The sequence below is a fragment of the Mangifera indica genome, chromosome 16 (genome assembly GCF_011075055.1).
Source record: "Mangifera indica cultivar Alphonso chromosome 16, CATAS_Mindica_2.1, whole genome shotgun sequence".
In the NCBI taxonomy this organism is placed as follows: domain Eukaryota; kingdom Viridiplantae; phylum Streptophyta; class Magnoliopsida; order Sapindales; family Anacardiaceae; genus Mangifera; species Mangifera indica.
In genome coordinates this window covers 1,773,190-1,788,573 of record NC_058152.1, presented here as the reverse complement: position 1 = coordinate 1,788,573, position 15,384 = coordinate 1,773,190, and the positions used below count along the sequence as shown (strand labels likewise).

The 15,384-nt window shown below is 35.5% G+C and overlaps 2 protein-coding genes and 1 pseudogene across 3 annotated transcripts; 1 reads left to right on the top strand and 2 right to left on the bottom strand.

Annotated features, from left to right (window-relative positions):
- Window positions 1–455: 455 nt before the first annotated feature.
- On the top strand, window positions 456–3,188 carry LOC123199281 (vicilin-like seed storage protein At2g18540). Its single transcript, XM_044614184.1, has 4 exons — window positions 456–789; window positions 919–1,094; window positions 1,170–1,250; window positions 1,829–3,188. The coding sequence occupies exons 1-4, from the start codon at window positions 471–473 to the stop codon at window positions 3,038–3,040; spliced, it is 1,788 nt and encodes a 595-aa protein (XP_044470119.1). The 5' UTR covers window positions 456–470; the 3' UTR covers window positions 3,041–3,188.
- Window positions 3,189–3,329: 141 nt separating this feature from the next.
- On the bottom strand, window positions 3,330–10,679 carry LOC123199282 (probable protein phosphatase 2C 80). Of its 2 annotated transcripts, none has more exons than XM_044614186.1 (5): window positions 10,481–10,679; window positions 9,658–10,283; window positions 9,008–9,332; window positions 6,412–6,561; window positions 3,330–3,761 (listed from the first exon to the last, which is right to left on the bottom strand). In XM_044614186.1, exons 2-5 carry the CDS (start codon window positions 10,224–10,226, stop codon window positions 3,465–3,467), a joined length of 1,341 nt encoding a protein of 446 aa, XP_044470121.1. In that variant the 5' UTR covers window positions 10,227–10,283; window positions 10,481–10,679; the 3' UTR covers window positions 3,330–3,464. The 2 variants fall into 2 exon arrangements, with proteins under 2 accessions (XP_044470121.1, XP_044470120.1); XM_044614185.1 differs by having other exon boundaries at window positions 9,658–10,342; window positions 10,481–10,678.
- Window positions 10,680–11,645: 966 nt separating this feature from the next.
- On the bottom strand, window positions 11,646–15,179 carry LOC123199548 (annotated as a pseudogene).
- Between the last annotated feature and the right edge of the window lie 205 nt (window positions 15,180–15,384).

The following is a 15,384-nucleotide window of genomic DNA, read 5'->3' as shown; positions in this document are numbered from 1 at the left end:
TGACTGACTTGAATTGAACAGGTGGTGGTCCAGTTAATCAACGATTCTCATGGAGGCTCGGCCGTTGTGGTCCTCCGACCTGTCAATTCATACGTTGCCCTGATCTGAAAATGTTCGGTTCTTACTGAAAATCAAGCCTATTATGATTCGCTATGGGCCCAACTTCTTAGAAACTAAGAACCAAGCCTATTGTAATTGGGCTAGCCCACCGGTCGTCTTCTTCGAGTAGAACAGTAAGAGTTCAGTCGATTTTGTTGTTGCTGAAATCAAGCAGCATCTTTGCGAGAATTGAGGCGTTTAAGCATATACAAAAAAACCAATCAACAAATTTGTTCCCCAGCGGGAACAGCATCTCCATGCAGTCCCCACGTGTTGCATGAGAATGCACGTGTCATCATGGAAGACACGTAAACTGGTTTTCTTCATCTTTATAGACACCAGCTGAACAATCATTTTGATACAAATCAAAGATGTTGAACCAACCTTTCGTTTTGTTGCTTCGATCTCTCTCACTACTCTGCTTCTTTTTCCTTGTTCTTTCTGTATCTCTATTGAATGTAGAAGCTGTGAATGATCTTCATCATGAGGAGGATGCTTCAGAGGTGACGTATCTGGTGAAGAAAGGAGAAAGAAAATCTCTTGTTGAGACAGAATATGGAAAGATTTCTGGAGTTAAAATCTTTGATGGAACAAGAGGACCTTATCATCTTCAGTTCATCACGTTGGAGCCAAATTCTCTCTTTCTTCCTGTACTTCTCCATGCAGGCATGGTCTTTTATGTCCACACAGGTAATTACATTTTACAATCCTATTTTAAGTATATAGTCATGCTTGGGATAAAATGACAACCGATAACGTAATGACAATAAATGTGTACCAAGTGATAACTAAATTTCTAATATTGGCTTGTGAGTGTAGGAAGTGGGAGGCTGAGTTGGGCTGATGAGAAGGACACAGTAAGCTTGAATATAAAGAGAGGAGATGTGTATAGACTACAGCCAGGGTCTATTTTCTTTATGGAGAGCGATTTGGAGCCAGAGAGAGAGAAGCTTAGGATCCATGCAATGTTTTCTAATATAGATGAAGAATCATTTGTAAGGCTTAATTGTTATTAATCGTGTATTATCACTGTCATTTCTTGCTTTGTTAACATGTTAATACAAACGCAGGAACCAGCAATTGGCGCATACACTAGCATTAGTGATCTGGTCCTAGGATTTGATGACAAAGTCCTGCAATCAGCTTTCAAGGTAAAATACAATACCAAGATTGTAGCATCACATCACTACAAGGACTTAATTTGGGAATTTGAATGTTGATAATAAGATAAACAAATAGAGATGACGGTGAGAGGTAAAGATCGAATATTTTAATCTCTGTCTAAAAACTTTTCCTTGTCTCCACCCCATCTTCAATACAGGGATGGTGGGAAATGCCCGTCGTTTCTTCATAGAGAAAATTTCTCTATTATTGCTAAAAAATTCTTCATATTTTCCCTTCTCTATCCCTTAAAAACCCTGTTGGAAAAAGTCAAATTAAAGAGATGACAGGTTAGAGATATATTTTCCTTGTTTCCGTCTTTATCGAATATTTCCCCGTTCGGAGAGAGGTGAGTGGGATTCTCCGACCAGAGAGAGACTAGCCAAAAAGTAAGTTTTATGGACGGAATTATCATCTCGTTAAACAAATCACGGAAGGTTTTAAATTTGGAAACCATGCATGTAGGGAAATATCTCATCTTTCAATCTTCATATTTGTACATGACTACCTGAAGCACGAAGCCTTTTTCTGCTAAAACAAATTTAATGCAATTTGTTGTGTGCAATAGGTGTCTGAGGATTTAATCGAAGCGCTAAGAAATTCGACAAGACCCCCACCTATTATTCATGCATTGCCAAGGGAGGAGAAGAAATCAACCTTTTGGGAATTCGAAAATCGATTCCTGAAAGCCTCTGTAGGCGGCGGAGGTTTCAACATATATGCCATTAGCGGCAACAAGAAGAAAGCTAAAACATATAATGTCTTTGATGCTGACCCAGATTTCAGTAACTGCAACGGGTGGAGCCTAACAGTGAATAGAAAACACTTGAAATCATTGAAGCACTCAAACATTGGAGTTTTTATGGTGAACTTGACAAAGGGTTCGATGATGGGGCCGCATTGGAATCCAATGGCCACAGAGATAGCAATAGTGCTACATGGAGAAGGGATGATTCGTGTCGTTTGTCCAACTACTGCAAAAAGCTGCAAAAACATGAGGTTTAGGGTGCAGGAAGGAGATGTATTTGTTGTACATAGGTTTCATCCCATGGCTCAGATGTCTTTTAACAATGACTCATTTGTTTTCGTGGGATTTAGTGCAACAAGGAGGAGAAATTATCCTCAGTTTCTAGCAGGAAAGAGCTCAGCGATACAAAAGTTGGATAAAAGAGTCGTGGCTATGTCCTTCAATGTATCTAACACAGCAATTACTCACCTGCTGGCGCAGCAGGCAGAGTCAGTCATATTGGATTGCACATCTTGTGCTGAGGAAGAGGAGAGCATAATGGAGGAGGAGACTGAGAAGGAAAGGGAGGAAGAGGAAGCTAAGAAGAGAGAGGAAGAAGAGAAAAAGAGAAGAGAGGAGGAAGAAAGTGAAGAAGAAGAAGCCCGAAAGAGAGAAGAAGAAGAAGAAGGAAGGGAAGACGAAGAAGCTAAAAAGAGAGAAGAAGAAGAAGAAAGGGAAAGGGAAGAGGAAGAAGAAGAAAGGAAAAGGGAAGAGGAGGAAGAAGAAGAAAGGAGAAGAGAGAAAGAGAAAGAAAGACAAGAAGAAAAAAGGAGAAGAGAGGAAGAGAGAGAAAAACAAGAAGAAGAAAGGAGAAGACGAGAAGAAGCAGCAAAGGAAGAGGAAGAAGAGGCCAGGAGACAAGAAGAAGAAAGGCAAAGGAGAGAGGAAGAAGAAGAAGAACCCTGGAGAAGAGAACGAGACAATGAAGGTGGCCGTGGGCAGAGAAGAATTCTAAAACATTTGTCCTTGGAAGGATTCATACTTGTTCCCTAAACTCCAAAGTGGAGCCTCCATCACTTTGGATAGCTGTGTGTCAATAAAAATCTACAATGCCCTGTTCCTCTTGGTTTTAACATTGTTGATGTAATGAACCGAGTGATCTCATGTTCTCTCCCAGTAAATAAATAAGCTTTGTAAAATATCCCATCATTCAACCAGCTTTCACTCAATTTAACATTCAAAAATTAGCCTCAAATAGTCTTAACCATAACCAAAACCTTCAAGAATTAGCCGCAATTCGCAAATTTGCGGCGAATGTTACCAATGAACATCAAAACTTTGCATAATCAAAAGATGTTATAGAAGCACGGTGAAATACAGTTTGCTCAACAACGTTTCAGCATAAATAGAACAGGATTAATGGCCTTCCAAACGGTACTGGTCAATGAAAAAGGATAAAAGAACATGTTGAACAGACTCAGACATTATTGGAGCTACTTATGTAAGACACCACAACAGTTATATCATCAAGCTTGCCACCATAATAGCGGAATCCAGCATCTTGAGCAGCGGTTGAAAATGGTGTCTGCCTGTTCCGATCCTGTGCTCGTTGACGCGCCAAAGCTGCTATCTTCTGAGCTGTCACTTGGGGTCCTAAGCCAGCACGTACAGTGTGAACAACAACAGCAGTGACCTCATTGTTATACAAGTTGTCAAACAATCCATCAGTTCCTGCGACAATGACATCACCAGGGGCAACAGGAATTGTAAAAACCTGAAAAGGTTAATCCCAGAAGAGATGGTTATGGTTATGTTTGTGATATAGCTTGGAATCTTCATACATTCAAAATGCTTAATCATTCACTATAAACTCACAATGAGGAAAGCATTCATAAGATATTTCTGGTATGATAACACATCAAGTGAATACTACAAAAACAAATTTAGCTAAAGAAATGAAATAATCTAGTTGTCATAGTATAAAATTCTTGAAGCTCAAAACAAACACAGAATTCATTTACTTTTCCGTCTGCTCAGCCACAAGCTGTTGCTGCAAATATTAGTTCACAACTAATGGTTTTACCTAAATCTTCTGGTCTGTTCTCTCTTCAACCAACTTCATAAGTTGCTCTCATTTTGTAAGTCAATTTGTTGAGGATGCCCAAAATGTATTAATTGGTATAGAATGACATGGCCAGAATTCACTTTTCAGTCTTAAGTCTTTTATTCTTATCATTTCACATTTGAATTTCTTTCAATTAGATCAAACTGGGAAATAAAGAAAGGACATTGGCATCGGGTTTCAAATCCCAAAGATATAAAAAATCATCAGGTGTACGTAGCCTATGCCTATAAATTCCCATACAACCTCATATTGGAAGCTTATCACTTTGACATAAGCTTTGTCTAGGTAGACAAAAAATCATCAGGTGTACATAGCTTTATGCATATTCATTTTGCTATTTTTCTAAGTAATTTCTCTGTGAGAGCTGCTGGTTTTTTTTTTCTCTGTTACCTGCAATTTCTGGGTTTGGTTCTCATCAGAATCCAACTACTTCATTCTGAACTAATAAAAAAATCCAGATCCACAGAAAAAAAAAATGAGAGGAGGAAATCAGCTAATGAAAGATGGGGTGGAGAAGATCTTGGACACCGCAAAATGATGCATAAAGTAAAACCTTTGGTCATGAACCAATATATGCAGGAACAGGAAGGTTGGGGAAAAAATCTCTCCTATAATCAATGGCAGGAATTGTTAAAAGAGATATTTATTAAGGAAAAAAGTCTAATTGTTTTCTAATAAACTTTATGGGCTATTAGCATTTCGGTTAACATATTTTCAAAAATAAATTAAAAAGGAGACACGACTTACAAAACTTCCCAAAACCTACATATAAAGGTCAAAACTGTTAAGACTTAATTATATGCCGGGTATTTTAGAATTCTATTTTGTGAATGTCTTTTATTTCATCGTTTCTTTCTTAACTATGATAAGAATATTTCATTGTTTAATTATAATTAAGATTATTATTGTTATATTTTGATTAAAATTTAGTTTTTAAGCCTATTATTGATTAAATAAAGATATTGGCTCTCTAACTATGTATTGTTTCTTCCTCTCTTAGTTCTTCTTGAGTTTTCAAGAATCTTGCCTCTCTTCCCATCTATTATGCTCTAGATTCTTGAGATTCTTTTATCTAGTATGCTCAATCAAATAATATATCTTGTTCTAGTCATTTTCTGCCACTCTTGTCTCTTTTCTACTACTCTCACCAAATAATCTGTCTTCTTCTTTCTTGCTAGTCTCCCCACTCTATCAGATAATCCATCTTATTCTTTCTTACTATTCTTCCCATCTTGTTCTGCTCTATCAAATAATGTATCTTGTCTTATTCTTCTCCTCGTATTGACAGAGGTGGAGAAGAATAAGATAAATAGATACTGAAGAAATCTCCCCATAATGATAGAGGTGAAGAAGAATAAGACTAGGGTGAACAAGAAAAGGAGGAAAATCATGAATCTAATTCTATACCTTTTATCTTGTTCTAGTTCTTTTCTACTCCTTTCTTGTTTGTTCTCCCTTCAATTCTATCCTCCTTTATTCTCTCTATTTCCATATGTCCTTGATTTCTAGATTATCTATCTTATTCTTTGCTACTCCATCAGATAAATTTTAGGAAATCATGTCATCTCAATTGTGTGATGACGCAAATTTGGATTTTTTTTTTGTTTGTGGATAATTTGATATTCTTTATCTCATTGTACTTGTTTTTTATTAGGTGTGTTACCCAAATCAAGCACAATGGTTCTTTATGCATTAAGATTTTTTTTTTTTTTTTTTGCTAGGCCATGCATTAAGATTTTGTTTCTGTATTAAATCATCATATTCATAGAGTTTGTGTAGTGAAATTGTGAATTCAGATTAGCAGTTGGCAAAATTGGCGGTATTGGATAGTGAATGTTGCAACAACATAAATCTCTAAACTGAAAACTAAAAGACAGCAGACTTAATTTCTTTTAGTGGTCACATTACAAACCTTAAATTTAAAGGTGGAACGAAACTGGCAGTAATGAACTTTATTTAAGTTTTTTTATTAAGCTAAATCACTTTTTTGTTAGATCTTATAGCCACTGACCACTAAGTGTGTCTTTTTTTGAAGGGTTTTGTAACTTAATGCATCTCTTTAGTTCATTCATGATAAAAGCCCTATTTCAATAAATTCCATCATTAAAATGAAAATTGCAACGTTACAATACACAAATGACCAATTATTTGAGACTGGCTAATGGATGACCTAAATATGACCAGTAATAAGCCAAAAAAATATTCACTTGCACAGATACAGAATGGTCCAAACAAAAAGGACAAAAGTAAGAATACTATTTAGATTGTAGCTAGTGCGAAGTATGAATGGCAAACTAACCTGACCAGAGCTGGGTAGATCACCAGTATTGCCACTCTCTAGTTGATACGTAAAATTGAAGCCATGCTGCTGCACTGGAGACTGGAAGATAGTACATCCGTCTCTAACAACAATGAATCCACTGTCTCCCAGATTAATTGCATGTATTCCCTGTTAAAAGAAGACAAAAATGGAAAATATTAAACCACATGGTAGAATATGATAAAATTTGCTTTCTTTACACTAGGGAACGCACAAAAGTGCACATGTGAACCATCCTGAGAAATTTTTACATTTTAGGCCCTAATAAATGCAGAGATATTGGATAAACTATAAGTGGCCATTGCTTCTAAGCAGCCAACACATACATACAGAACTATATGTTAAGCATACAACCAATCTTAGTCAGAAATTTAAGCATCTTCAAACTAAAACTCAATTCTACAGTACATTTAATGGTCTTATCAAGCTCAGTAGATGTTTGATGCTCTATGGATTGCTGTTACAGGAAAAGGAAAATCTTCGCTTCCAACACATGACTAGAAAATAGGTTCCCAATCACCTCAATGGTAAAACAAATTTTCCTCAATCTACAAGCTAAGTAGCACAGAAACGGAAATGTAGAAACAAAAATGCTAAAACATCTTTGCTAAAAAATATAAGAAATGGGAATATGGGAAAACGGGTAAATATGAAAAATATAAAAGTTTTATTATAAATGCCAAAATTTTATTTAAAAAATACAACAACCTTTATTATTTCTTTAAAAGTTTACAGACTTTTTGACATAATATAAGAACAATTAACCTTTATTATTTTTTTCCCTTTCATTTGCAAGTGTACAAAATTTTTATCTTTTAAATTATTTAAAAGTGTGCGGAAAGAAATGCCTAGTGAAACTTAGTTTTTACTGCTGTAAGCTTTTAAGTATGAACTGTTTCGGCCAATCTAAACCGAAGTCTCCCTATAAAGTACAAACTAAAGCTTAATGAATTGTTTCTACCTCTGCAAGCCTTTGAGCCGGCAAATGTAAATTATGATCCAAGCCTTTGATCAGCAAAAAAAAAAAAATTAACACTCCCAAAAACCGAACAGTTAATAACCATGTTATTTACTATTCTCTCTCCGTAATTTTTTTTCTTAAAACACAAGTGGATGGATTTAGTGGATGCAGCTTATAATAGGACACATAATCACATCATATAAAGGTCTTTAATGTTTCTCAGGCTTTGAATAGATTTCTATAAACAACAAATAAATAGTGGAGAGAATGGCGAAATAGATAGTAGGAAGGGAACTGATAATGGGAAGGAGACAACAAATAGTGGGAAAAAGGACAAAACGAAAGAGGAGAGGAGCTTCAGATGTTGGAATATTGAAAAGACAAAACCAGTATGAGGTGGGGTTTGAAGTTGTTTACAAAAGTCAACATGTAAAAAAATTTTATACAAAAAAACGTTTTTTAGTTACTAAAACACGTTTCAAACTTTTCTAGAATTTCTGAAACGGCCCAGAAACATTTCATACCAATTCCAAGGCGCTTTAGATTTAAAAAAAAAAAAAAACATTTCAGAAACACAAAAACACACCCCACGAAATGTTTTAGTGCTAACTTGTCTACAAGAGAAATGACCAAACAACCTCTAAAAGTTGTCTCAACATCAGAGATTGAAACCAAAATAACTGAAATTTTGTTGACACAACGCATACTAATTAATAAATTAGCTACACTCTTCCATTCAACCACAATTGTCGTAATCTGATGAAGTCCATCAAGTCAGTCTCAAGTTCTTCAAACAGGAATCACCACGATACGGAAACTAAAGGGCTGTTTGTTTATTGATCTGAAGATTGAATGTAATTAAATTTAGAAGATTAATATATTTTTTGGCTTGTTTATTTTTTAACTTAAGTTTATTTATCAGATATAAGTAAAAAACTAAAACATTTGGCTTCTATCTGAATACAAATACATCTTAATAAATAATAGTTTTATGTTGTCAATAACACCTCTATTAAATTTACATAATTCCATTTTTAACAAAACCCTTATGCATTATTTATTATTCGTCTTCTTCTGATTTTTTCATTATTTTTGTTTTTCAAATATTACATTAAAAAATATAATAACATAATTATTTAAAATTTTAATACATTTGCTATGTTATGATTTTCATAAATTTGATAATTTTAAATGGTTTAAAACATGTAAAAATATAAGAATATATTATATTTTATATGGACAAATGTATCAAAACACCAATTTTAAGATGTTTACCTATATAAAAACAAAGAACTCAGAACTTATGTCCAGCATTAGATAAAAAAACTAACAAACATATCAATTAGACTTGCATATTCAAACATATTCAGCCAAAAGATGCATTTAGCTTTCAGATTAAAAACAAACACCACTTAACACTGAAAAATGAACAAAATAATTATAGAATGTCTCCTCAAAGATAGCAGTCAAATACAATCATCACTGAGAAAAAACAGAAGAAGATTGTACATTCTATTACCTAAACTGTATTCTCAAACACTTACTATCAAGGGCTATTTCTAAAAAATAGTATAAGAAAGGGATGTGCATGAATGGCTAGAGGAAAAAAAAAACCTTGCTTGTAAGGGCAATGATGCAGGCTGTTGATGAACCCTTTGCTTTTGTACTTGAGTGGGCCTTCTCCAACACCCTCGCTGGGTCAATTTCACCCTTGGGCTCATCACGAATCGCCGTCACTGAATGAGACATAAGTTCACGGGAAAATTCTCCTGCATCAACACCAACATCTGCCCAGCCCCCTACACCATCTGCTACACCAATGGCTTGCTCATCTGCACAAATAAAGTGAGCATCCTCTCCACCTGTTTCTTCTTTAGCTGGATGTGGCAGGTAGCATGATCCTGATAGTAGCTTCAAGTGTCTCTCTCCTAGAATAGTTCTAAAGCAAATGCCACGCAGAAGATAGGATAAAACAGGGAGTAATGAAAGTCATAAGGGAATTATAGAAGCAAAGTCTGTTATCATGAGAGTATGAGATAGAAGCTACTTGTCGTAGTGCTGCTGAGTCTATGACAGCAATAACTAAAATCTAAAGGAATTTTTAGCAAATTTTGAATAGTAGAAGTTCAATAAGAGCACTAAGGCACCTTATGATCAATTACTATCCAGTGAGCACAAGACAATGCAATGGGTATTCTAAGATGAAACTAACAATAAAGCAACAAAGAAAATAAAACAAAATAAATCAAGATGAGAGCACATACTGGTCAGATGCAATAGAGGAACTTGCAAGCTGTTCATCATGAGAACCACCATCAAAGGACACATCATGAGCAGCCCCAGTAGAGAAGCACACAGAAGAGGAGGTATGAATATTTTTCAACCATGGGCCAACAAGAAAATTAGAGTTCCAATTCTTTCTCACAGAATCAAAAACATAATACCCACAAAGAAGCTTATTACTTGGTGATTCCTGTTTTCTCAAACTCATAGTAGCTATTTGGCATCGGTTCTGACGTCTATCATTGAAATAAACATTACTTGGTTTTGCTAAGTCTAAGCCATTACTACTACACGAAACTAAATCATCAATGTAAACATCTCCAAAAACAGCTTTAGTACCAGAAGCAGCCATTGAACTCCTCCCACAAGGACCACTTAAATTAAACCCTGAGGTCTCAGATAACAACCGAATTGAATATGGCAAAACCTCAGATGACCTAGACTTTCCCAACAAGAGTTTTCCTCGTCCGAAAAAACTTGTTGAATTGCAAACTCTTCGAAAGCCAGAACAAACAGCAGGGTTCAGTTTGGTTAGAGCAGCAGATGGCATTTTAGGCCCGAACACAAAATACCCTTGATTCAATTACCCTCTAAAAGAATATCGAACCTTCAATAGCATTAACAGATGAAATTTCATTACTTACAACACAACAACAACCAAACCACCTGTCAAATTCAAGTTGCAAACTTTTAACAACGAAAACATTTTATCCAAACAAAAATATAAAAAATAACAATTAAATTAACAGATTTAACCATTAAAAAAAATAGATAGAAGTAAAAGCATAGTGGTAAAAAAGGTACCTCTTCTCTTCACTCTGAGCGAGTTGTCGACTGTACTTGATTGATAAAGAAAACCCAGTAAAGTTTGTGATTTCAATGTGGGGGAAAACGATTGATTAAAGCTAGAAGTACAAGTTAATTAGATTGGGATGGAATTTTGATTATCATCGGAGCTTTCAAAAAAAAAAAAAGCGTGCGTAAGGTTCACTTATTACAAGAATTAAAAACCCCAACCCCTGGATAAATGGATGGAAAGGTCCAGGAAATTCTGGACTCATAATTCTCGGACGAAAGTGCCCCTTCCCAGTTAGGTTAAGCACCGTTTGTTGCTGTTATTTGAGAATCTTTCTAAGGGTATTTTAGTATCTACAACGAATTAATTCCATTTCAATTAGATAAGTCTCGTCCAATCAAAGGAGAAGGACTGTACACCGTGAACAGCCTGGTGAGACAAATTTGTAAAAAAATTTATTAATTTTGGGTTGTCAATTGAAGAATATTAGGAAGAAAATTTAATTGGAATTGTTCGGAGATTAATGGAGCTAATCATGGTAATTAAGATTTTATTCTTTACATATAGAGAGAGATATAGAAATGTTTAAACTTAAGATTTTGTTCACATATAGAGAGAGAGAGAGAGAGAGAAATTAATAAGTTTAAATTTGGGTTGGATATAAGGATGAATTTGAATTGAATTAAAACAAATGCTAGTTTAGGATCAAGTTTGACTTGTCTATTGATGATAAGTTTATTGAAAAATCCATCGAAAAAAAAATTACTAAAGATGAAAAAAAAAGGTCATATGAGAAAATATTAGAAAAAAAAACTATTAAAAAAGATAAATTTGTTAATAAATTTTCGACGACTTGATCTCAAATTGATGCAACTCTACTCAAACTCTATTCATTGAAACCAAAAATCACTCTAAGAACAGTTTGGATCAAATCCCTTTAGTTGGATAAAAATTTAGTGTGGGCGCTATCAAACTCAACTAGTCAAACGATTAATAATCACCAATAAGTTGGGCTAATCTTAAGCATGGACCCATAAACTAAAACTGAAGTTTCAACATCGTGGATTGTGTCAAAAGCAATATTATGTATACTTATTTTTTAACACTGAATTAGATACTCAAATGATGTATCATTATATATTTCAGTACACATCACCTGAATATTCAATCAGATATTCAAAACTAGATACACATAATTTTATTATTGTGCAAACTCCGAGGTATCCAAGAAATAGCTAACACCTTAACATTTCATATTTTACACAAGAAATGGAGCAGTATGATGCAAATCATCAGAGTCCACACTTCTGAGATCTTTACTCTGTTGCAATAATAATGGTTCCTCTGGTGCATCTTCTATTCACAACGCTTCAGCTTACAAAATACTAAAACACACAGCAACTAAAAACTACTATATTATATACGTGCAGGAGTGCAGATGTTGTGGGAAAGGGCAAGCAGAAATTTGCCACTGGAACTCACCTAACATAATGGAAGATCAGGAGGCGGCGGTGGCAAAGTCTGCATTTTACCTTTGCCATTTTTCACTAGAAAAGCCATAGAAAGTCCCCAAGTTGTATGCACCTCTAGATGGCAGTGCATGAACCATACTCCTGTGAAGCAATTGACGCAAAGTTTTCAGGCATCTTAAAATACAATTCTAATGCTTATTTAGCTAACATTTATGTAACTTGTAAGTAAGACTGTCATTTGCATTGGGCTAGCTTGAAGCCTGATTGTTCAATCTGAAAAATTCAGTTTTTATCCAAACAAAATTTGGGCTTTAGGTGGGACTGCACAAAAAAATTTATTTATTAAGTTATCGAACCTTAGGCTTAAGTAACCTATGTTTAAGCCTAAGGTTGATAAGCGCAAAAATTTATTGTGAACAAGGGTGTATTTGTCAAATTTTTAAACTTGTTAGGAAATCGTAAAAAGTGTTTTTATACAAGTTTTGAAAGTTATAAAATAGGTCTGAAATAGACCTAAAATAAAATCGAAGTCCAAAATATTTTAATGGAATAGGTCTGAACAAAAAATTTTAGCCTTGAATTGTTACCCTAAAATTTTTCACTAGCTCAGGCTTAAACAAACCAGACCTGATTCAGTAAGCCCAATTGACAACCCTACTTATAAGCATCCTAATATAACTTTTGTCTCTAGCAATTACGATCCTGTTATCCAGTAAGGCAATGAAACAGTCAAGCTTTTAAGCACACTAAATTAGTTGGTTTACCAGGATTGTCAGCTCTGAACCGGATGACAGCCCATCCCCCACTGGCACACCAACCGTGTTCCGGTAAGGAGGATCATGCAAATTAAGAGTGGCTGTGGTGGAGTTAAAATTCCCAAATCCTGAGCCCAAAAGATAGAAGCTGAAGCCATGTAAATGTATTGGATGGTTCTCTGTGCCTACAGTGCCAGTGTCCTGAAATATGACTTCAACACTCCAGCCATACTCCAGCACACTGACTCGAGTCCCAATTGCAGGCTGTGTATCCACACCAATATTATTTGGAGCCCCATTCACAAAATCATACAACTTTTCTGGCTTATCAGGGAAGTCTGCAGTAAAGTACCCGCCTAAATTGTTATAGTATGCATTCAAGAGAGATACCATTGGTCTTCTGAATGTTATGTTATTAACTGAAGCTGCAAAAACCCCCCCATTTGGCCCTTGACATTTATCAGGATCCGAGGAGCTGCAACTAAACACATTCAACCCAATTGCAAAGAACAAGGTTTTGTCAATTTTCAAAGGAACATCAATGGGTGACCAATGCACATTTGGGTATAAACTTCTAATCTGGTCTGTGAATGCTTGAACAGAATCAGAGTCATTCACACAAGGCAAGATGGGCTTGTAAGTTTCCAATGACCTTTGGTGATAAGATTTTTCGATTGACTTAGAAGGTTTAATATAATTGAGAATTGCATAGGAGGTTTTGCTCAAGAATGGGACATTTTTGGCTGGCATATAAGGGGCCATGGCCATGTAGTATTTTCCATGGGGCTGATTTGCAGTAAGTAAAACATTGCAAGTTTGGCCTGGAGTTAGCATTAGAAACGAGGTATTGAAGGGCTTTGTGTACTCTTCCATCTGCTTCAACAACAGTCATGCTATGATTAGCCACACCAAAAAAATGTTCCATGTTGAGAGCTGCATTGATTATTCTTAAAAGATATGTCTTCCCTTTAGTAACGTCGATGCTGTACACATCTGCACAAGATTAAATTGAAGGACTTCCATTCAATATCATCTAAAAAGTAGAGATAGCAATTTGCCCTAAGAAACCGGGTTTTCAACTCGCCCCTTTCTAAATAAAGAGAGGACTATCCGATAAAAATAAAGATGGAGATGAAGATAAGACGAGGATGGATAAAATTCAAGTAATCAGAAACAAGGATGAATAAAATTCTGACCTATCCTCTCTCCAACTTGTCTTCTTTTTTGTTCATTCTCTCCCCTATATATATCATAAACTCTTATATGTTAAATTACTTTTAAAAGTTTTGAATTATTACAAATATATTCTAATATTTAATAAATATTTCATTATCTTTCTAGTTAAGATAAAGAAAAAAATTGTGAAAAATTTTCCTTGTGGGAATGGGAGAAAAAGGAAAGAGAAATTTTCTCTACTAAGAGGAGATATAGATTTCCCGTCATCGCCGTATCAGAGATGAAATGAGAATGAGAAAAAGTTTTTCCTGAGACAGAGATTAAAGTATTTGCCCCTTCCCCACTCTATCGCCATCTCTACTTGAAAATGCTGGGACTTTAATCAGTTGCAAGAGAAAAAAGTGTACCCCTTTTAGAACAGTTGTGCAGTGGACCAGGATGACCATTAAGAATGTAAGCATCTGATCCTGGTGGACCTCCCCCCGAGTCCTTCACATGCTTTTCCAAGTCTTGGATGTCCCGAAGCCAGTACTCCCCTGTCATAATACACGCACGAATATGTATATACAAGCATAGCTACATACAAACAAGACAAAACGAAGCTCCTGCAGTATAATTTGCGAATACCCAGAACAATAACGTGCTCCTGGAAAGGGATTTGAAATGGGTAATTGGCCCCTTGCTTGGGGTAGATGATAAGAGGGCCATGAACAGTGGCTCTGAGCCAGGATATGTGGGCATGCCAAAAGAGTGTTCCACGTTGGTTGAGCAATGTAAATTTGTGGGTGAAACTTTGACCTGCTTTAATTGGGCACTGAGTCACATAAGCAGGACCGTCGAACCAGCAAGTTAGCCTCTGTCGAATTCCATGCCTGTATCACAATTAGTGCCAACTTAATAGCCTGAAAGATGAGTTAATATAGAAGGATTAAATCAATGATTTCGCTATTTAATTACCAATGGATTGAGAGATTGTACGGTGTAAGATTTGTGACTTTTACAATCACCCTGTCATCTTCCTGTGCATAGATAGATGGACCTGGGTACATCCCGTTCACTGTGATAATAGTTGATGTTTTGCACAGTTTTGTTACAGAAGTTGTTTGAACCTTGAAATCATAATATCTTTTATTACTGCCATAGGGCCAAGCATGAAGAAAAGCTCCATTAATGATGACCAAGAGAAGGAAAATGCACCCCTTGTACTTTCTACTCATGATCTTATATTTCAACATGTTCATGCATGCACGTTGTAGGAATAAAGATGAGGGATTTATAGCTGAACCCATCTCACTAAATTCCATTTCATTAGTTGAGAGAATCAACCGATTAAGGCTCCTGATACATTAGAGAAGACAAGATTTCTATATGAATCCAAGCACAAAGAGGTTTTAAGTTTGGTTTTCTGTCATTTTTATGCAGTAAGAAGCTTGCAGACTTGAGGATTGTCGGAATCATCTTTTTGTGCGGTAATAGTTGGAGATCTGCCCTACTCAACCTAATCAAGTG

Excerpts from the sequence above, each read along its gene's own strand:
- LOC123199281 (XM_044614184.1), top strand. The coding sequence starts at position 471 with ATGTTGAACCAACCTTTCGTTTTGTTGCTTCGATCTCTCTCACTACTC. Across the intron at positions 790-918 it reads GGTCTTTTATGTCCACACAG|GAAGTGGGAGGCTGAGTTGG; the intron begins GTAATTACATTT and ends TTGTGAGTGTAG. Across the intron at positions 1,251-1,828 it reads TCCTGCAATCAGCTTTCAAG|GTGTCTGAGGATTTAATCGA; the intron begins GTAAAATACAAT and ends TGTGTGCAATAG.
- LOC123199282 (XM_044614186.1), bottom strand. The coding sequence starts at position 10,226 with ATGCCATCTGCTGCTCTAACCAAACTGAACCCTGCTGTTTGTTCTGGC. Across the intron at positions 9,333-9,657 it reads TCCTCTATTGCATCTGACCA|AACTATTCTAGGAGAGAGAC; the intron begins GTATGTGCTCTC and ends CATTTGCTTTAG. Across the intron at positions 6,562-9,007 it reads TCATTGCCCTTACAAGCAAG|GGAATACATGCAATTAATCT; the intron begins GTTTTTTTTTTC and ends TTCTTTTAACAG.